Genomic DNA, 21,925 nt, shown 5'->3' on the forward strand with positions numbered 1-21,925 from the left:
ACCGATCGACAAACTCTGAGCACTTCAGCGTCGTTTTTCATCACTCTTGTTTTCAGAAGCATTTTTTTATCCCAACAAAAAGACAAAAAAGAAAAAGATGGTGTCTGTAGCTGTCACAGCACTCATCCAATCATTTCATTCAGCCTTAATAAGATGATTGGACGGCCTGTCTGCCTGTCTGCCTGCGTGCCCGCCTACTCTGAACAGAGACTTCACACTGAAAGCGGAAACACTGAAAATGTTCCACTGAAGATGAAAAACTACGGCACACTGAGACGGACTTCACGTACCTGTGCTTTGGGAGTTTCAGGTGAGCTCATGAAGGTAACGCTGTATGCTAGGCGTGTGGCCATGTCAGAGGACTGACGTGTTCTCATGAGTATGTAGGCGCAGATCCACAGACTCTGGGTCAGACCGACAGACTGAAGGTACGTTCGTGCGTTCATACTCGCAAAGATTCAGTCCTGTTGATTCGGCAGTAAAATACTACAGATCCCAGAACACAAACTGTTGTGGCATTAATAAAGAAATGAGGCAATAACCGGCCTCTGTCGGTCACTCCGGTCCACTGCCGCACAGCATCAGTCTGCAGACAGCAGGACTCGCTCGGCCTGACAGGTGGACAGGTGTGTGTTACCTGGCTGAGAAGTTGGAGGTGCGCAGCCTGCAGCTCTTCTTCTCTCAGCTCGCTGTGGCTGCTGCTTCCATCACTTCCTGCTCGATTTCAGACTGACCTGCAGCCAGAAGGTGACCGCAGTGTCCGCCGTCTTGTTTTGAAGACACATTGTCGACAAACACACGGCACTTCCTGTGACTGCTTCACAGTAAAAGTCAACTCATGTTTCAGCAGTGAATGCTTTTAAAGTGAAGCTGCAGCAGCAGGAAATGTCCAGTTGGCAGCAGCAGTGACTTAATACAGCAAGTTTTTCAGGAACGTCACCACAGACACTCAGTTCAGTTCATAATACTGCAAATATAGAAATATTACAGTACTTTCATCAGTGGGTCTGAGGCTCGAACATCACTGTTACCTCATTCTGTCACAGACGGTGACTTTTACTTCAGTCACACTCCTCAAAATTATTACTTTAAAGCTGCGTTACTTGATCTTTTGTCCACTTCTCAACAAAACAGCCTGCAAACACAACACCTGACATATTATCAGCTACTAATGCTACTAATGTGGCTAACATGTTAGCAAAGAACTGCCTACTTCCACATCCAACAGACATAAAGCAAATCTACAATAAAAAAGTTCATGAAGGCCGAGAGTAATATATACAGTATATGTACAGGAATATACTGTCTCACAACTAAAGCTGCTTCAAACATGAGCTTCTTCATTCTTTGTTAGCCTGAAGGCTAAGCTAACAGCTTCTAAAGAATGTTTTAACAGTTTTTATTTGCAGCTTCTGCATTTTCTCTATTTGATTCAAGCTGCCGGTCCAAACTTAAAGTCGCCTTTTCTGTATTGATGACACCAAATGAGCAGATTGAGCCAGCCAATCAGCATCGACCTGCTCTCGATAAACCTCACAATTCGTTTTATGTCAACCGATCGATCAGCTTGTGGTTCCAACTCAAATTTTTAAATTATTCTTTTTCACGATCACGATCTTCTCAAATCTGTCTTCAGCTGCAGGTTGTGAATATTTAAGTATCATCTAAAATGTTTAGATTTAATGTGGTTATGTGTGATCAGGTTGTGTTTGGGATTCATCCATGATCGGATGGTAAAAGTAGAAATAGGACAAAAGATCCAAATGGTTGAAATGTGTTGGTGAGCTCTGGTCCAGTTTGTCTTTTTCTATTAACAGCACATTGAAGATCTTCCTCAGTAGCTCACCTGGTGGATGTCGTGGTGTCTCAGCGGCGGTTTGGCTTCAATCCCAACCTGAGGCCAGCGGCGCTGCTTGGGTCTCTTGAGGCTCCAAGCAAGAAACCCCTGGGGCCCCCACCCCACCCATGCACGCCGCAAAAATGTGTTTTTTGCACACATAAATGCACAATTTCTGGGACATTTGGGATGAATACTGAAAAAACAGATTAGTGGTTCTCAAGGTGAGGTCCAGGGACCAGCAGAGGCCCCTGAAAGCCCAGGCCTATCAATAATCGTTGCTGTAAACAAGTGGCCGGGGCCCCCCTGGTGGCCGGGGACTCCAAGCAACTGCCTGGCTTGCCTGTCCGCAAGCCCCGCCCCTGCCTGAGGCACATTCAAGGCATTCTTTGGTTTCTTCACTTGGGCAGAGTCACGTCAGCATTTTCTCTGCTCAGCATTAAGTCCTGTTTCAGACCAGCTCAAAGCAGAAATCTGCTGTAGGAGGAAATGGTGCCTCTGTTGTTTTTAACCTGAGCAGAACAAGCAGAAACCCACAAGTACAACACAAAGCAGTTCAGGCCGAGAACAACTTTGAAAATCTTTTATCCATAACAAGTCAAGGTCTAAACCAGGGCGCCAATCAGGAAGCTAAACTTAACCAGGTAAGGTTCCGGTAAAGAATCAAAGTCCAGGAATCAGGAGAACAGGAAATAAAGACACCTGGAATGCTTAGAAAATGCAAAAGACAACCTGGCAGAGACAAGAGGAGGTGGACCGGTGTCAGTGCTGCTGAGATAATCAGGGAGGGGGAGGCAGGTGAGTAAGTGGGTGCAGCAGGCTGAGGAAACAGGTGGGCTAAGGGAGGGCAGGAGCGTCCTCATGGACATGGACACTTTCAAACCTGAGTTTTTTCGTCCACACGCAAACGCAGTTTCAGGTCATGGAGAACGGAGCTTGTTGTTGTTGTTGTTGTTGTTGTTGTTGTTGTTGTTGTTGTCCTTCCAGGTGAAGGTGTTCAGAAACTGTCTGCAGTGTTGCCGTGGAAACAGAGAAAACTGACTTTTGGTCACGTGACCTCTGAGTGTGTTTACATTTTGTTCAATGGTGGACGTGGCCACAGTAGTTCTGGTGCTAATGTTGCTAACATGACTCTTTACATGTTCACACAGGATTGTACAGTTACTGTTCTGCTTTTATTGAGGCGTCAGTCAGTCACTGCAGCAGAATCCCACACCAAGACTGCTTTAACACGTCAACAAAAAACATGAATTCATCCATCAATACCAGCAAATTTCATCAAATCTGATTTTTCAGTCTGAACAAACTGACCAAGCTTCTAATTACAAACAAATCTCAATTGTCCTCTTGCAAGAAACTTAAAAGTTATTGAAAAGTTGCAGAGGACTTGATTATTGTGATGAAAGAAACCAGTTTCTCACCAAAAACTAATTGGGTTTCGAACGTTTTCGAGAGAAGTGGCCACATGCTATGTGACAAAACACATGAAGATCATAGATGAGTGAAAGCAGTGGTGTCAGCATATTTAGACCTGAGAAAGGCCTTCGACACTGAACGAGACATTTCTGGAGTCCTCAGAACAATGTGCCAGAATTAAACCCCCCCTTCAAAAGTGTCAGACAGCCACAAAGAGGCTGGATGCCGAACGTATGCTGACGATGCAACGATTCATCTATCAGCAAACACTCGACGGGCTGAAGACTCACTGAACAGGTGATAACAGTGACCTCAATCTTTATCCATTTCTATCCAGAAAATTCTTTTTTAAGTGTGTAAATGACCCCAGAAATGAACAGGTAGCAGTTAGTGTCACTGTGCAAAACACAGAAGAGCATTTCCAGCTAAAGGCAGACAGATTTGGGATGTGATGCCATCAGACTGAGACGGGAAAGTCAAACTCGACTGAAGCAAAAGCAAATCTGTGAGCGCTGAAATGATGTTTATTAGCACACACAGTGTGTCCGTCGTGTTCGTGTGTCCTCACTCACTGTTTGTCCTCGCTGTAGAGGTTTGTTCCTTTGTTGTCTCTGTGTCTCTTACTGAGACCACGTTGGTTTTATCATGTGTTTTATGCCTTAAAAGCCACACGGGGACGAGGACTACGAACCGTCCCCGTCACATCAAAGAACAGAATGAGACATATTCATTGTTGTTTTTTCTGACCAACTTTCTGAACCCCCCCCCCCCAAAATATTCAGTTTACAATCAGATGTTACCAAGAAAAGCAGCAAATCATCATATCTGAGAGGCTTTCGGCAGTAAAGCTTTCCTTGAAATTTTCCTTGAAAAATTACTGAAAGAACGAGTCGATTATCAGAAAAGTTGGCGGTTAATTGATTAACTGACGAATTGTTGCAGTTCTGATTGACGTTGTACGAACTCAAGACGACAGATGAACATGGAAGAAATGTTCAGTTTGTCCTGTGGAACAGAGGAAATTAGAAGTAAGGGTCTGGTTCTCTCGTCTAATGAGGTATAAATGCAAGTAAAACTGCTTGAGAATTGAAATCATGTATGACCCATATTTGTGTAAGTGAATATTGTGGATTCCAATCATCTTATTAAGGCTGAATGAAATGATTGGATGAGTGCTGTGACAGCTACAGACACCATCTTTTTCTTTTTTGTCTTTTTGTTGGGATAAAAAAATGCTTCTGAAAACAAGAGTGATGAAAAACGACGCTGAAGTGCTCAGAGTTTGTCGATCGGTGTTTAATATTGACGCCTGTTACAATGAATTTCTTCATGACCCATATTTGTGTAAGTGAATATTGTGGATTCTCCTTTGTGCTCTGCTGAATGTTGCCGTCGCTGCTGTAACGTGAGTATGATCAGTGATTGATTTGGATGGACGGGCTGATGGACTTCTTGTACAGATAAACGGTCCCGCCGATGAATCGCTCCTCCTCCGTGTCCTCCTCTCTCCCAGGGTTCAGATGTGGGTCTACCATGTATCTGCCCGACTGTTTGATCCCCACTGGTCTCCACAGTCCCTCCTCCTCCATCAGGTCCAGCTCTCTCTCCAGATCCTCCTTGTATTGTCTTGCTGGTGCTCCTCTGTGTTCTCCTCTCGCCATGCAGACAAAACCTCCTGCAGACAACACACTCTTTATTCTGTTCCAGGTAGTTACAAAGGCAGTCACTTACAGCTGATGTCCACAGTGAATTCACGCACCGTCAGCTTACTTAACCAGCTGACCATAAAGAGACATACGCTGAAGATAAAAAGACAGAAAACAACCTAAAGAGACGCAAAACGGCCACAAAGAGACGGGAAACAAAGACGGATCAGAAGGGACACACAGGACGTGGTTTTCTGTCCTCTGTGTGTCTCCCAGTCGGAGGGTGGAGGGTCCTTCATATGTCTCTGTCCAACAGCCAGTTACTTTAAAATCTGTCCATGTCTGAGGAGTATTGAAGATTACAAAAAGTAGCTATTTCTGGATATTATTTCATATGAAGTTATTTATTTGGCATTGGCTGATTGTGCTGATTCAGCAGCGGAGCTTTAAATCTGAGCCGGAACACATTTACGTTGCTTTACTTCTTTGAGTCTTTGCTCCGGTCATTCAGAAGTCGGCAGTGACTCAAGACATGACGTGTTTTTTTTAACCAAATATTCAGACTCTATCTGAAGAGCACACGATGTTGGATTAAAGCTGTACCTCAAAGAACACTGTCCTTCATCCTGACTGTGATTTTAGGAGAATATTAGCTCTAAATGAAACCCAGGTTAAAGGTTGTGTCTGAATGTGCTCGTCCAGCCCTGAGTAGTGCCTGCAGGTCCTCCTCTCAGTGCTTCCTGGCTGAAAGCAGACTAAAAGGCTCCCGCTGGTCTTATCTGTATGCTGCAGTGTTCCTAACAATCCTGCTGTGACTGCTAACGCTACAGCTACAGTTACCTGCTAAATGTGAGGACAGGTGAGCTGTGCAGAACAGGTGCTAGCCGCTTACCTGGTTTGGCAGCATGGCAGAGCTCCCTGACAACACTGACCGGTGCAAAACCGGCATCCAGAGCACCGACGATGATCACCACATCAAAGCCATCTGAAACCAGGAGAAGAAAAGGCCCGGGAGCCGGGATCAGTTTCCGCAGATCATACCTCAACGGTCAGAACGTTCCCGGTGTTTCTGTCTTCTGCGTCTCCTGTTTTCCTCTTCATGCTGGGATCGTTTGTCTGAGACTGGTCTGTGGATGTAGCCCCCGTCATACCTGGAAAGGTGTGAAGTCAGGGCTCGAAGGAAGCCTAAAAATGTTTCTCAGGGAGCAAACTTAGCCTCGTGCTAACGTCAGCTCAGCGGAGCTGCCCGCTGTCAGTGTTGTGGAGAAAGTTTTGGGAAAATCAAGATGAACTTGAACAGAATCATCATGTGTAATCATGAGCAGTGAGTGAACAGAGTGTGTGTGAGTGTGAGAGTCCAGTACCAGTCTGCGCAGGCAGCGGTTGCGTTCCCAGTAAGGCCAGTCTGAGGTCCTGATAGAGGCCGGTCTGAGCAGCCAGGTCCAGCATGCCCCGACTGCCGTCCACTCCCACAAAGCGCCTGAAGCCCAGCTCAACCATCTGCATGAAGAAGACAGTCCACAGTAAGACTGAATCACAGGCTGATCAGGAGCGACAGGATCAGACTTCATGTCACTCATCCATCATCTGACAAGACCTTCAGCACAGCTTCCTGGACAGGAAGTGAGCTTACAGTGAAGACAGAGGCGCTGATTGATTACTGCTGGCAACAGCTTCTGTTCACTGTGAACCACAGAGGAGGAAGAGAAGGCCTTTATGATTTTAGGGTGAACTGTCCCTTTAAAGACAGAGGTTTCCCTTCACAGTGTGTCTCTGGTCCACAGTTAAACTGTCCAAATCAAATCTGTCCAAACCATCAGCGTCGTGTTTGATGTGTGCAGCAGCTCGGACTGTGGGCTTTGATTAACACTGCAGCGTTTGTCACGAGGCGTTCCTAAATGATGACGTCAAATCGACCTGCTGTGCACTTCAACCATCCACGAACTCTGAGTCTCAACTCTGAATTGAGGTTTATGGCTCACCAGTTTTGCGACCCTTCCAGAACCACAGGCGACATCCAGAACCTGGACGTCCTCCCGACTCCCGCTGAAGTTGTCACTCAGGAAGTCTACTCCCAGATGTGACGCTGCGTAGCTAATGAGCTTCACGTCCTGTTGATAAGATAAGGTAAGGCTTTATTGGTCCCACACTGGGGACATTAAATCGTTACAAATGGCAGAAAAACAGGGCACAGAAGACAAACCGTCTGCAGGATACAGAGCAGCGACGTGTGTTCGTTCTGCCAGTGGAACAAAGTTGAACTCATGACAGAACTGTGCTTCAGAGCTCAACAGTCAGTTAATTAGTCAATCAACTGAAAATCCAAAATCTGTCTGCAGCTACTGTGATGATCGATGAACTTCTCCTGTCATTTTTCATGCAAAAATATCAAATATTTGGTTGCAGTGCCTCAGTTTTTCTCATCATATCCAGATCCAGTTTAATGTAGTGTGTTATTGAGCTGACGTCAGATTAAACAGGATCACACCTTCCTGTGAGCTGCTCATCCGACCTGATCTCAAACACCTCGAAGGTCTACAGGGAGCACGTTTGATGCTCAGAAAACAGATTTTTGTGGCGGTTCTTAAAGTCTCCATCGGACCTGAAGGAGGATGAGTTTCTGTGCACTGACCTGATCGTACGTCTGTGCCCACCTGTCGTAGAACTTCATCGTTTCCTGTGAACTGTCACCTGTGCAGGAATGAAGGAGGGTCTTCACGTCCTCCACAGTCCTGACGCCGTCTGACATGATGAGGTCCAACCTGCCGGAGAGGAGACATTTGACGTCCTCTGTTCCCCTCGTGTCAGGCGGTGAAGTGAAAGTGTCCCTGAACTGCTGCTGTGTGCGTCTTTTCTGACGTGTGGCTTTTATTTTGGAGATCATTCACAGTCCAAGTTCACATACGGATCAGTGCACAAATCGAATTTACACAAGAACCTGAGCCTGACCGCCTCACGGCGCTCTTATTCTAGTGCTCTCCCCTTCATTTGTTTTTGTTTTTTTATCAGGGAGGAGCATACAAAATCCTTTCAGTACAATTACACACACACACAAAAAAACATGAACAAAAAACATGTGACACACACACCATTTGTACAACGACACCAAAATATATTCTCCCATCTATTACTCTCCCTTTGAATTTACAACGTACAAAATAAGACCTACTCGCAGCGATGTTCAGTCATCCCAACAGTTAGTAGTCAGGTACTTCAGACCTCGTAACAGACGCACTCAAAGCAGCTCAGGGCTCCTCGGTCTTAGATATCGAATCCATTTCGACCACCGTTTCTTAAATTTCTTACATTTAAAGCGAGTGTCAGTCTCTCCATAACACAGACTTCATGGGCAGTTCTTAGCCAGCCTTCCAGCGTTGATGCGTTGGCTTGGAGCCACTTCCTTGTCACCGCTTTCTTCCCTCCAATCAATAATATCTTCATTAAATAATAGTCTGCTATTGATTGGGTCTGCAATGCCATGGTGCCAAAGTACAATGAGCGGAAATCCAATGGAACAGGAATTTGAAACATGTATTCCAGACAATCATGAATATCAGACCAGTAAGACAAAAGTTTCGCACAATCCCAAAATAAATGATGCTGATGGTTAAATCTGAGGCACACATCCGCCAACGGTTTGCTCCACCTCCTTCATGTCTCCTCTGGGCAGGACGAATAAACAATCTGATAATGTTCCTCCAACCAAGGTCACAGCAACTGTGTGAAGTCGACCCTTCCTTTGGACGGTGTCTCACAGTCCTTCGTCCTGGACTGAGATCACAGCTCCGTCTCCTGCCTGACGTCCACTGCAGCTGCATCACACACATAGAGAGGATCCACTCCCTCACATTTCTGAGAGACATCTCTGTCTGTCTGTCTGTCTGTCTGTCTGTCTGTCTCTCTCTCTCTCTCTGTCTGTCTCTCTAACTGTCTCTCTGTCTGTCTCTCTCTGTCTGTCTCTCTCTGTCTCTCTGTCTGTCTCTCTCTGTCTGTCTCTCTGTCTGTCTCTCTCTGTCTGTCTCTCTGTCTGTCTCTCTGTCTCTCTCTGTCTGTCTCTTTCTCTGTCTCTCTGTCTGTCTCTCTCTGTCTGTCTCTCTGTCTGTCTCTCACCCAACTGGTCGAGGCAGTTTGCCGCCCACGCTGATACTGGTTCTGCCAGTTAAATGGACGTTTTTCCAGAAGTGGTATGTTAAAGAAAAAATGATGGTGACTTGACAGAGTGAGACAAGTCTGAGAGATCTGTGTGCTGACGGTGTTGAAGTGTTGGTTAGCAGTGCAATAAGAGAGAGAGATAAGATGCTAATCTTTCATTGTCTACCTCATTTGATTATTGATGTGTTATAGGTTGAGTTAATTCATGGATATGTTCATTTATCCTTCACTAAGTTGTATTTGTTATTCTTTCTTGTAGAAAAACCACACACACGTATCCCCCCGAGGCTTGGAGCCTGTGTGTGATGCTGCATGAGAGAGTAAAGAAGAAGAGAACATCACCTCGGCCTCTCAGTCCTTCATTCGTACACACTCCTAACGGCCTGAAGCAGTGCTCTGGCCGGCACTCCCCGTGTGAACCCGGCGATCAAACCCTGAACCGGCACCCTGCCAGACACGACAGTGTCCTCTCCACTACAAGCGAACTGTGAACCACACCGCAGTGAAGTCATTGTCCATCGAAGCCTCGACTCTTTTTGATGTCTGTTGGTTTTGGACTGCTGCTCAGACAAAACAAGACTAGAGGACGTCCCCTTGGCCTCTGACAAACTGCGTCTATCAAAAATCTGATCAGCTATGAAAAGTTATTCACTGCATCTCCTTAAAAACAGCCAGATTGTCAAACAGATTCTACTCACTTGTGTGTGAACGTCTCCAGGTAGAGGAGCAGATGTGAGTGCATCCACAGGACAAGTACAGGCGGGTTTATCTGCAGCACAGCGGAGCAGCTCAGCGCTCGAGCTGAGGGGGAGGGCCTGGCATGCGATGTCTGGACCTGTCAGACTACTGTGTGGATTCCTTTGGTCCCTGGCTTATGGACCTTCACTCATGTTTTTCTTGTTTTTCAGCCTCATCCAGAGTCACGCTCTGCCTCTGACCTGCAGTGTATTGGATTAGATCTGCTCTGTGCCTTTTCTCTTAGTTGTTAACCATTCATCCCGTCTACCGGTCTGCATCACTGACTCCAGTTAAACAACAGTCTGATAGTGCTGTAGCTAAATTTAAGGACATGATCCCATCAGCATTTAATTCAGTGCCATGTCTCAATACAACAGAGGACTCCTGCGCTAACCTCAGTCCCTCCCAAACTGACTACCTGGTTGATGGTGCTGCAGGTTCATTACGTATGACACTGGACTCTGTTGCCCCTCTATAAAAGAAGAAAATAAAACAGAGGAGGTTAGCTCCATGGTATACCCCCCACCCCCCCGCCCAAATTTTGTCAACCTGTATTCTAGACCCCATCCCAACTAAGCCGCGTAAAGAAGTTTTACCTTTTAGACATGATCAATGTGTCTTTATCAGCAGGCTACGTGCCACCGTCCTTTAATTAAACTGGCTGTAATATAGCCTCTCTTTAAAAAGCCGACTCTTGAACCAGGGGTTTTAACCAACTATAGACCGATATCCTCTGTGCTCGCTAAAGTCAGCTCCAGAGTTCCACAGGGTTCTGTGCTTGGACCAGTTCTATTCAGCTTGTATATGCTTCCCTAAGGGAACATTATCAGGAAACACTCAACAAATTTTCAGTGCTATGCAGATGATACCCAACTATATTTATCAGTGAAGCCAGAAGAAACCAGTCAGTTAACTACTGACTACAAGCGTGTGAGCCCAGAGCTCACGTCAAGACTTAGCAGTCCACCTACATCTCAGGGACAAGGGACGTTCCTTTGAGGACAATAATGTACATAATTTGGCCGATGGTTTGAAAGAGGAGTGAAAGAAGCCATCTATGGAAACGACCCACCTATTCTCCCCCATCAACACCTATTGTGGCAGCCACACCTTGACTTATATGACTCGCATGATGCTGGGTGGAGCTGTGATCCTGCAAGACAGTGAGTGAGGCTGACTTTGGAGGTCTGCTTTACAGATGAAGCTGGCGAAAGAAGAGTTCTCAAAAAAGAAAAAAAGGAGGAAGTCAGAAAAGGAGCTCAAGATGCTTCCTGCATCGTTTCACAATCTGTCCGTCGGTCGGCCACTTTCCACTCCGATCACTTCACTGACAGCACAAGAAATCAGAAGTCAGAGACCTTCGCTGGAGACTAAGGATGGCAGTTTGGGACAAAAAGATTCTCTGGGGCTTCACGTTCCTGCTGACAGGTAAGACTGAAATCTGATTCAGTTTTCTTGGTCATTTCTCTGGTGGACTGAGAACACAGATTTCAGTCAAACCAACACTCGAATGACTCAAAACAAATCATAGCAGAATTATTATTTCTGATCACAGACACGTTTAACGTGCTGCTCAGCTGTTCGTCTCAGTCACGGACGTAATTGAATACAGTACGGCACAAGTGCATTTGTGAGGTACTTGTACAATAGTAGAGTTTGTTGTCTGTGTGTGTGATTTTCTTAAAAAATGACATAATTTACTTTATTTCTGTTTTCTGTTTGTCTCCCTGTCCTGTGAATCACTTTGGACAAACTGTGTTGTTTGTAAAGTACATGAAGTAAAAAGTAAGTAAAAGTAAACAAATATTAAAAAGCTACTTTCACATTATCATGTCAATAGTAATAATCCAATAGAATAATAAATCTTTGTGGTACTTTATGGTCGGTGTCGGTGTTTGAAGTACTTTTTACTGATACTATGTATGTTATGGCCATTTTTCTGTTTACAGTAAACATAATCGTGCAGCCTATGAATGACTGTATTTCTGGCTGAATTCGATGTGCCGTGCAGTTACCTTTGGTTGCCTGTGACCGAGTGGTTTCATTGATCAGTCAGGTGACGGCTGACCGTGTGCTCAGTGAGCGGCGGCTGCTGGTGAGTCAGTGGAGCAGAGTCGGTGGTGTTGAGGCTGCTGCTCGATGTCTCCATCAGCACTTTTCAACCTCGATGGTTTCGCCGTTTACCACAAGTTTCAGAGTCTTCTCAGTTGTCTTTTCAGTGGCTTTAGAGTCAAATAGGAACTATGGAAACTGTTTTTAACCCCTTTTTGTGCAATTCATGATTTAACATTTCAACAAGTTGTGTTTGGAGTCTGTTTTGCAAACCGCCAGTTACCTCACGGTACTTCTTCCGTCACTGGTTAATCTTATCTCAAATATGGTCTTTCTTCATATTCTCACTTTCCTGAATTTCACTGATGAAAAAAGTGTGACCATAACACCAGCTCAGACAACAAAAATACCCCAAACATGATGTAACATGGGCATAAAAATAAGTGCAGCAGCTCTTCCTGATGAAAGCGAGGAGCTGCACCACCGGCTGTTTTCACAATGAGCAATCTTACATCCATGCATGAAATCACAGTGAATGTATAAAACCTGACTACATGCTAACAGACACCAAACACTAACGACATGTTTCCAAATCGAGGATATAAGCCAACTCCATTGCGACAGATTTTTCACAAGACTCTGCATTCTGTCTACATCCAACAAACACGACCACAAACAAACCCTCTTTGGTCATGTACCTTCCACGATGCCTCTTTTACTTTTATGATACCTTGGTAAGCAATCAAGCTGCACATCACAAGATTCAGAATGATCAGAAAGAGAAGAAATCAAACGTAGTTCCATGTGCAGTTAAGCTATTCAAAGTATAATGTGTATTTATTTATTATGGTACAACACAGGGTTGCACCACAAAAGGCCACTGAAGACACTGTCATTGAATTTGGAGCGTGGAGGTTGAACTGAGTCTATCAACCTGAGGACAGAAGCTGCTGTGGTCTGGTGGTCCAGCAGCTCTGTGGTCTGATGGTCCAGTTTTTCTGTGGTCTGATGGTCCAGCTGCTCTGCGGTCTGATGGTCCAGCTGCTCTGCGGTCTGATGGTCCAGCAGCTCTGTGGTCTGATGGTCCAGTTTTTCTGTGGTCTGATGGTCCAGTTTTTCTGTGGTCTGATGGTCCAGCTGCTCTGCGGTCTGATGGTCCAGCTGCTCTGCGGTCTGATGGTCCAGCAGCTCTGTGGTCTGATGGTCCAGCTGCTCTGCGGTCTGATGGTCCAGCTGCTCTGCAGTCTGATGGTCCAGCTGCTCTGTGGTCTGATGGTCCAGCAGCTCTGTGGTCTGGTGGTTCAGCTGCTCTGTGGTCTGATGGTCCAGCAGCTCTGTGGTCTGATGGTCCAGCTGCTCTGCGGTCTGGTGGTCCAGCTGCTCTGCAGTCTGATGGTCCAGCTGCTCTGTGGTCTGATGGTCCAGCAGCTCTGTGGTCTGGTGGTTCAGCTGCTCTGTGGTCTGGTGGTCCAGCTGCTCTGCGGTCTGGTGGTCCAGAAGCAGATTCTTCTGTAACTCTGTTAGACGGCAGCAGGTGAACAGACTGTGGCTGGTTTGTCTTTTAGTGTCTTCTGGACTCTGTGCAGACACCTGATGTCACCTCACTGATGTCACTGATGATCACTCGATGGTACCAGTGATGTTCTGGGTGGCTTTAATCACCTGCTGCAGAGCCCTCCCACCCTGGGTCATCCACAAACCATGACAGTTCATCATGTTTGCGGTCAGGATGTTTTCTATCACTTCTCTGTTAAAGTGAACAAGAATTCTGTCTTCTGAAGTTTCCTTCAGAAACTCTGTTGTTTCAGAGCTTCAGGGTGAAGATGTGAGATGACCATCACAGCTTCTCTGTGATGCTGATTCCCAGGATCCTGAAACTGTCCACCTGCCCCTCCTCAGCTCCTCTGATGTAGATGGAGCTGTGTGTCTTCACCTCCTTTTTCCTAAAATCATCGATGAGCTCGTTGGTTGTGTTGACGTTGACCAGCAGGTTCTTCTCTGAGCTCCTCTCTGTACTCAAGCCCAGAGCGTTAAGTTTCAGTTCAGCTTCATGGGGGAGATCGTGCTGAGTGCTGACTTGAAATCAACAAACAGGTAGCTGCTGTTGTTTTGGTGGTGTTGAAGACTGAGCGGAGGGCAGTGAGGATGCCACATGTTGTTTTTGTTGTTGTGTTGTTGGCGTTGAGGTCTCTCTCCAGTCTCTGTTGATGCCTCTGCTTTGCCTCCTTGATGCCAGCTTTCAGTCCCTCTCTGGTGGTGCTGTTTGCCTCCTTGTCACCTGATTGACAGGCAGTATTTTTGTCTCTGGGCAATCCTCATCTTCCTCATCCTCAATCCGGGCTTTCTGGTTGGGGAATGATTTTATTGTCTTTGTGATGACCACATCATCAACACGTGTTGATGTATGACGTCACTGATGATGCTTATTCCTCTGGTTGGTGGCCTCTCAGAATATGTGCCAGCCTGTGCACTCACAACAGTCCTGTAGGGCTGCCACAGCTTCATCTGTCCACACGTTTTAGCACCAAACATCATTAATGTGACTGGAGAAGTCACATTAATGATGCTTGGTCTTACTGGAGTCTTCCATTCTGTCGGTGGAGAACCTGGTCCGCCCATCAAATACAATAGCCTGATCCAGGATGTTGCAATGGAGCAAGGTCTCTGTAATAATATGGGCACATCTTTACAGTCTATTTAAGTGGACCCTTATTTCTTAAAACTCAGCTTTTTCTATGTTGTATCCTTTCATCCACACACAAACACCTTTTAGACTGAAAACTGAGCTTTTAGAGAGCTGCTTCCAGAAAGAAGATGTTCAGAAATTGAGTTTTGGTCTTGTGAGTATGCACCAGTGCACGTCCTCATGACTGAAACTATGAGGTCGATGGAGGCAATGGCTATTGTCCTTATTGGGTATAAAAGAATCAGAATGGGAAAGAAGAAGCACAAAGAATTCGTGTTTAAGACGTTTAAAGCGTCGCTTTTCAGTCTTTGTGGCTTTCAGCTTGTCTGCAGGTTTGTCTGAAGCAAATCAGACATAAAACTGAGAAGTCCACTGTGTTGTTTGTGCAAACCATCAATGTGGAATTGTCATAACTAACTGCCATAAACAAAGCTGATATACAGCATATGAAGACAGAAATGCTGCTTCAACAAATCACTTACACAATTACAATTAGATCAATTAACAGGTCTACAAATTTGATTTTACAGCCAGTTTACAGAGAGAATCAGTGATGCTGAATTCTGTTAAAATGTCATTCTGTGATTCATTTTCTCTTTGCAGGTGCTGCAGGTGTAGCTGTGAACTATCCCGATCATATCTGTGCTGTGAAAGGATCGACCGTCACCATCCTCTGCACCTTCACGCCACTGAAGTCTGCCATTCGGGCCGGAACACAGGTTTTCTTTGAGATCACCAGAGTCCGCTGGTGCCAGAACCATTTGATCTGTCACGGCACCACGCCGTCTGTGTACGACAGCCAGTCAGAGAGCAACGACCCTCGTTACAAATATCTGGGAGACAAGAAGGGAAACTGCACGTTACAGATCAATGACGTAAAGAAGGAGGATGAAGCCACTTTTCGCTTCAGAATGGAAGCTAATGATACGCCCGCACACTATACTGGAAGATCAGGAGTCAACATTACAGTCTCTGGTAAGAGTGTCGTACGATGAGACGAACATGTATGGAAGTGTTACTCTGCATTAACAATCCTGAAGTTCAGAACTATGCATGCAGTAGATCTCTTTCCATCATTCAACCGCTTGTTTTCTACTTTCTGTGGTTCACACGAAACTCAACATATTTTACAGTCTTCAACATGAGAAGTGGGTCCAACAGGTCCAACAGGTCACATCAGTGCTCAAAGGGTCTAATAAGTTCCTAACTGGACCAGACTGGCGTAGTCTGGATCTGCTTTTACTTTCTTTAAAATTCTAGTATGACTGCTGCATAGTTAGTGCTATCATTAATGCCACCACAGCTGCAGCTGCTGCCAATTCCAGTACTTAGGAAGTACTTGTTGTTACTACACTGATGTAGAAACAATACGAACCTGTTAGGCCGAATGCCCGAATAATTTGTTTGGACCGAAGGATGCAGACCGGAGAAGGATTTAGATAAAGAACAATTTTTATTACAGTAATAAATATGGCAAACAAAAGCGCGCTCAAAAGGAGTGGAGGGAAAGAGTCGAGGCACACGCTGACACGGCAGGCAGGCAACTGAAACACAAAAAAAACACCTTGAGTAGCAGTTCATGAAAAGACATTAGCAAACTCACGAGTAGAGGAGGCGGTGTATCAAGTACTCACACTAGGATTCACAATAACGCCAAGAATTCAGGACATCCGGCAACAGGTAGGAGAGAGCTCTCCCCCTTTATCCTGTGCCTTAATCAGTGTCATGCACATCAGGCGTACTCAGTTTCACACAGAACTGGACTTACTAGTCCTGTTCTTACTTTTTAACCATGTAAGCAGAGCAGCTCTTTGTTCCAGACTGAAACATCTCAACAGCTGTTGGACAATTGTCATCAAATATTATTCAGACATTCACGTTAATAACTGTATTGATCCTCTGACTTTTCATCTCGCGCCATCATCAGGTCAGCATGTAAATGTGTCAAACACTTTACTTTATGAGCAAATACCTGCAGAGCTAATGACATTGCCATCAGCCTCAGTGAAACTTTACACCAAACTGTCACTCCCATCTATCATCGCCAGCAACCTCTTTAAACTACGAGGTGGATGAGATTCAAACTATGCGAGAATGAACTCCGTGAAGCATCCTGACTACATTTGATTAGGAGCTGGTTTCATGCTGGATTCACTCTGGTGTGTGCCATCACAGACAGCAACTCTGGGAACCGCCGGCGGAATATGGAAGTGTCCTGTTGTGTGTGGGCAATGTGCCAACCAAGCAGCCACCACCAAAGCAGAACGTGTCCGTGCACTGCAAAATAAATAAACTATTTTTATCTGATGTCATTCTAACAATACTGCCAAAGAGCTCTATTACAGAGCTGCTGATGGCATCGTTGACCCTTGGTCCCACCAGTAATAATGTCGGTAACTGTGGTCACAGAGCAAAGTGATGCTAAATGCTGAAATGTCAAGGGTAAAAACAAAAGAGTCATCAGTTCGTCAGCCTCAAATTGTGTTCAAAATCACAGACAAATGTGTTGAAGATGTAAATGAAAGAAAACTAACATGAAAAATGCGTTTTAGATGACAGTCCAATGATGGTGAGCAGCTCCAGTAGTGGCAGGGAGGTGAGTGCAGGCGAGAACGTCACACTCTACTGCACTGCACTCTGCACTTTCCACCAACTGGAGGTCACCTGGTTCAAAGACAACCACGCCCTCTCAGAGTCTGGCCCCGCCCTCCAGCTCAGCCCATTGACTCCAGAGGATTCTGGGAACTACACCTGTGGTGTGAGGACCAACGACAAGACACTCTCCCTGCCGTACAGTCTGCATGTGGAGGCTGAACAGGAAGGTTAGTTTGACCACGTTTCATGGTGGTTAGGGAACGTCTTCCTGGGAGTGGTCTATTTAAATCTGCAATAATTGGTTTATTTGTTTTTTTCTTTGCAGCAAAACAGTCTGTAAGCATCTGACACACACTTTTATCAGCTCATAACACAGTTGATGCTAACATGTTAGCAACCAGCTGCCTATTCCACATCCAGTAGTTATGGAGCACCATGATGGTTTGTGTCACCTGATGAAGGTCACTCCAGTCTTCCCTCTCTTTTAGATCTGTTGTTGTTCTCCTCCAGCTCCTGAGGAAAATATCTCCCTCTTTAGCTGCTAAATGCTCTATTATGTTCATCCGCTGGTCAGCATCACTTCATCAATAAGAGTGACACCTTTCACATACAAGCAGTCTTGTGATCGTTTGTTACATTCATTCATTCATTCATTCATTCATCTTCTATACCTGTGTATCCCTTTCGGGATTGCGGAGCCTATCCCAGCTAGCAATGGGCGAGAGGCGGGGTTCACCCTGAACCAGTCGCCAGCCGATTGCAGGGCAACATAGACAGACAAACGACCACTCACACTCACACCTATGGACAATTTAGAGTCACCAATTAACTGAATGAGCATGTTTTTGGTCTCTGGGAGGAAGAAGAACCCACGCATGCACAGGAAGAACATGCAAACTTCACACAGAAAGGCCCTGCCCGACCCGGGGATCGAACCAGCGACCTCCTTGCTGTGAGGTGGCACTACCTGCTGCGCCACCGTGCCGCCCCATCCTTTGTTACAGAAATATAAAATACGGATTAGAGCCACTTCAAATGTCAGCACAGATATTCACTGACTCCAACTGCTGTCATTAACCTGTCCAGCCAACTGACGGTGAGGGGTACTGACGGTGAAGGGTACTGACCGGGAGGGGTTCTGACGGTGAGGAGTGCTGAAGGTGAGGGGTGCTGAAGGCGAGGGGTACTGACGGGAGGGGTGCTGAAGGTGAGGGGAGCTGACGGTGAGGAGTGCTGAAGGTGAGGGGTACTGATGGTGAGGGGTGCTGATGGTGAGGGGTGCTGACGGTGAGGGGTACTGATGGTGAGGGGTGCTCATGGTGAAGGGTACTGACAGGGAGGGGTGCTGATGGTGAGGAGTGCTGAAGGTGAGGGGAGCTGAAGGTGAGGGGAACTGATGGTGAGGGGTACTGACAGGGAGGGGTGCTGATGGTGAGGAGTGCTGAAGGTGAGGGGTGCTGACGGTGAGGAGTGCTGAAGGTGAGGGGAGCTGACGGTGAGGAGTGCTGAAGGTGAGGGGAGCTGACGGTGAGGGGTGCTGAAGGTGAGGGGAGCTGACGGTGAGGAGTGCTGAAGGTGAGGGGAGCTGACGGTGAGGGGTGCTGAAGGTGAGGGGTGCTGATGGTGAGGAGTGCTGAAGGTGAGGGGAGCTGAAGGTGAGGGGTGCTGAAGGTGAGGGGAGCTGACGGTGAGGGGTGCTGAAGGTGAGGGGAGCTGACGGTGAGGGGTGCTGATGGTGAGGGGTGCTGAAGGTGAGGGGTGCTGAAGGTGAGGGGTGCTGAAGGTGAGGGGAGCTGACGGTGAGGGGTGCTGAAGGTGAGGGGTGCTGAAGGTGAGGGGAGCTGAAGGTGAGGGGAGCTGATGGTGAGGGGAGCTGACGGTGAGGGGTGCTGAAGGTGAGGGGAGCTGATGGTGAGGGGAGCTGACGGTGAGGGATGCTGAAGGTGAGGACTGCTGATGGTGAAGGGTACTGACAGGGAGGGGTTTATTTTCCAGCTCATGAAGTTCAATGTGTTTTACAGGTGGTAGTAACCCGTCTCTGATGGTTGGTGTGGTGTTTGGTGTCCTGCTGGCTCTGGTCACTCTCATTATGGTCGTCTGCATCATTAGAAGGTACTTTGATAACTCTGTCTGTCTTTCATCTCTTTCGCCTCCAGCCTCAGACTCCCTGAGGTTGTCAGTCATCTGGCTCTGTGCAGTGTTTGCGGCCCTCACCCTGTGCCCCCCACCAGAGGTGGTGTTGGGAGTGCTGGTGTGGTCGGCAGAGACCTCAGCAGAGGGTCCACTGGTCCACCAACCTCTTAAAGAAGTGGCAGTTACTGACAGTCCTCTTGGTACCTCTGGTCTTTGAATTTCAACTCCCCTTTGTGTGCCCAGGTCAGGGAACACCTGATCGGTTCCTCCATCTTTGTGAAGAACTCAAATGTCACAAATCATCAGCCAGTGGAGATGTTATTACCCTTATTTCTCTGAAGGCATCTTCCCAAGTCTGCCACATACAGGACACTTAAAATGAGTTGGAAGAACTGAACCTTAGAGTGATTTTGACATATTTTTTGTCAAAAGACTGGTGGGCCATATGAACTCTGGCCTGATGCTCACCAAGGAGCCTGGCAAAGTTTCCTCATTAGAAGAAAGATGATGCCTCATTAAAGCAATTAAAGAAAGACTCTGTTCAAAAGTACTGATGGAGAGGCCATGTGAGGTGGTGAGGAACCTTCTTATATAAACTGAACATTTAATTCAAACTTTTGTAACTTCTTTATCTTGTTACTCATTATTCCAAGAGAAGATCCTGAAATAAATGTAATTAGGAGATACAGATCGTGTACAAATGTAATTATGGGATGTTTCTCATGGGATCTTAAATCCTAATGAACAGACATTCCAAACTTTGATGGACCGTTTTCAATCAGATGTTTTTTAATGTCAACATTTTGACCTCCACAGCTTCTTCGCCTTCTGTTTTTGTGGATGTCATCTGGTTTTGGTTTGTGGTGGTTTTTCTGAACTCTTGTTATTCTGGTCGTGTTGCGGTGTTTGCAGGAAGCGGGCTGCAGCAGCAGATACAGATCAGAGAGCTGTGGGAGGTCAGGTGGAACCAAAGGTGAGTTCTTGATGGAGGAAGCAGCTCCCAGTCGGTCAGACCAGGCATGTGGTGGTGGTGGTTGATGGTTTGAAGCTGGAGCTGGGTGGAGTTAGGGAAAGACACAGGTGGAGCGCACGAGCACTCAAGTGAGCATTAGTGCCAGCCCCCAAACCACCTGGTGAGCCACACCCAGCCTCTGCCAAAAAAGGAAAGACCTCCACAGAAAGCAGGAGAGCAGGAATATTCCAAAACAGCACATGTGAACCATTAAGAGATGGATTATTATTGTAATCAAGCAAATCTAAAGTACAGTTTTTAATATACTGAGTGTGACCTGAATATATATAAAGTACACTGAATAACACGAAATGTACTTTTGGCAAATATATTTCAATCCATTTTTTTAGCTGACAAACTGAATTGATGAAGGCTGCTTCAGCTCCGACGTTCCTCATTAAGGAATTTAATCACTGACTCGAATGTTTAATTAAGTTGCCTGACATCAGGGTTCAAATTCAGGAACAATCCAAACCTCAGACTCAAAGATTCAAGACATTTTCTTTGTATTTGCAGATCACCTAAAACCTTTTTTTTCATCACTAATGCATTAAATCAGACATTTCTTTCTGTGTGTGTCAGTTCTGTTTTCTGTTTTCCTGTCGAGCAGCTTTTTAAACAGACGGCTCTCTTTCCTCATCTCTTCTTGGCTTTCTTCAATCCTTTATGTGTGTGGTTTTCAGCATCCTGATGACATCTACAGCAACGTGCTGCCGCCCGCCGAGCAGGGTCACCGGCAGGAACCCAGCCGAGCGGTCGAGGAAGTCAGCTACGCCTCCGTCCAGTTCAAACACAAGAACCAGGACAGGTACTGATGGCAGGACGAACACTCTTCACGTGTGTTTTGTCACACGCCTGCTGGTCTGTACCAGAAATGTGTTCAGGGTCAGATTCGGGCTTTGGGACCCGACCTACGCACGTCGGGATGTTCAGACCAGGTGGTGACGAGAACAGTCCAGCGTAGTGCAGATTCCAAAACAAGTTAAAATGGTGAATAAAAGCATTGCTGTGGGTAGGCTACTGCAGACAGACTGGAGTCGGTATGAAGGATAAGGATCCTGCTGAAACACCAGGAGGTGGGAGGACAGACAGGCAGGGTGAGCAGGGGACAGTGGACGGTCCAGTTCACCCAGAAGCTTAAATTTGTTTTCTAGCTGGAGCGCCTCCTGTGCTTCTGAGTCCAGGTTTTTTACTCTCAACAAGGGTCCGAGGTTCTCGGGTGGAGGTGCTACAGCAGACTTGGTTCTTGGGTTTCCCCCAAGTCTGAACCAAACCTCCTCCCAAGAAGCCAGAACGGTGGATCAGCTCATCTCCAGACCAAGGGACAGCGTCCTGGTCCGAGGCCGACCGGTCAGGGTCCAGGTCTGGCTGGCTCGCCCTGGCTTTAGAGGGGGAAGATGGTTAGCCTGGACAGCTTCGCAGTGACGTCTGTGGTTGGATGTGCGACACAGCCTCTGCCGGCTGAATGCGATGGATCTCTGAGGGTCTTCCTCTTATTTTTCTCAGCTCAGTGTCAAAATGCTCAGTCAAAATGCTGTTGCTGATCTGATAGGTGGAAACATGCTAACATCAACATATATCCTGTTTAGGAACCAATAAGATGACAGAACAAGACTCAATATCTGTTTACATTGAGCCAAATTATCTCCATTCACAGC

General features: G+C 46.4%; 2 protein-coding genes across 4 annotated transcripts in view; one reads left to right on the top strand and one right to left on the bottom strand.

Annotated features, from left to right (window-relative positions):
* LOC143324190 (sialoadhesin-like) overlaps nucleotides 1-21,925 on the top strand; it is a 37,528-nt gene that overhangs the window by 11,412 nt on the left and 4,191 nt on the right. Inside the window, exons 3-8 of the mRNA XM_076736482.1 lie at nucleotides 9,311-11,217; nucleotides 15,131-15,502; nucleotides 17,080-17,349; nucleotides 19,144-19,234; nucleotides 20,168-20,228; nucleotides 20,951-21,075. Of these exons, the coding sequence (XP_076592597.1) occupies nucleotides 11,166-11,217; nucleotides 15,131-15,502; nucleotides 17,080-17,349; nucleotides 19,144-19,234; nucleotides 20,168-20,228; nucleotides 20,951-21,075 (971 nt within the window). The 5' untranslated portion in view covers nucleotides 9,311-11,165. The remainder of the gene's footprint in view (nucleotides 1-9,310; nucleotides 11,218-15,130; nucleotides 15,503-17,079; nucleotides 17,350-19,143; nucleotides 19,235-20,167; nucleotides 20,229-20,950; nucleotides 21,076-21,925) is intronic.
* On the bottom strand, nucleotides 4,551-11,978 carry LOC143324192 (methyltransferase-like protein 27). 3 transcript variants are annotated; one of them, XM_076736485.1, is made up of 6 exons: nucleotides 11,805-11,978; nucleotides 7,532-7,661; nucleotides 6,882-7,010; nucleotides 6,264-6,399; nucleotides 5,792-5,884; nucleotides 4,551-4,928 (listed from the first exon to the last, which is right to left on the bottom strand). In XM_076736485.1, exons 2-6 carry the CDS (start codon nucleotides 7,646-7,648, stop codon nucleotides 4,669-4,671), a joined length of 735 nt encoding a protein of 244 aa, XP_076592600.1. In that variant the 5' UTR covers nucleotides 7,649-7,661; nucleotides 11,805-11,978; the 3' UTR covers nucleotides 4,551-4,668. The 3 variants fall into 3 exon arrangements, with proteins under 3 accessions (XP_076592600.1, XP_076592601.1, XP_076592599.1); XM_076736486.1 differs by lacking the exon at nucleotides 11,805-11,978 and adding an exon at nucleotides 9,750-9,781; XM_076736484.1 differs by lacking the exon at nucleotides 11,805-11,978 and having other exon boundaries at nucleotides 7,532-8,104.

Source organism: Chaetodon auriga, chromosome 8 (assembly GCF_051107435.1).
Source record: "Chaetodon auriga isolate fChaAug3 chromosome 8, fChaAug3.hap1, whole genome shotgun sequence".
NCBI lineage: Eukaryota > Metazoa > Chordata > Actinopteri > Chaetodontiformes > Chaetodontidae > Chaetodon > Chaetodon auriga.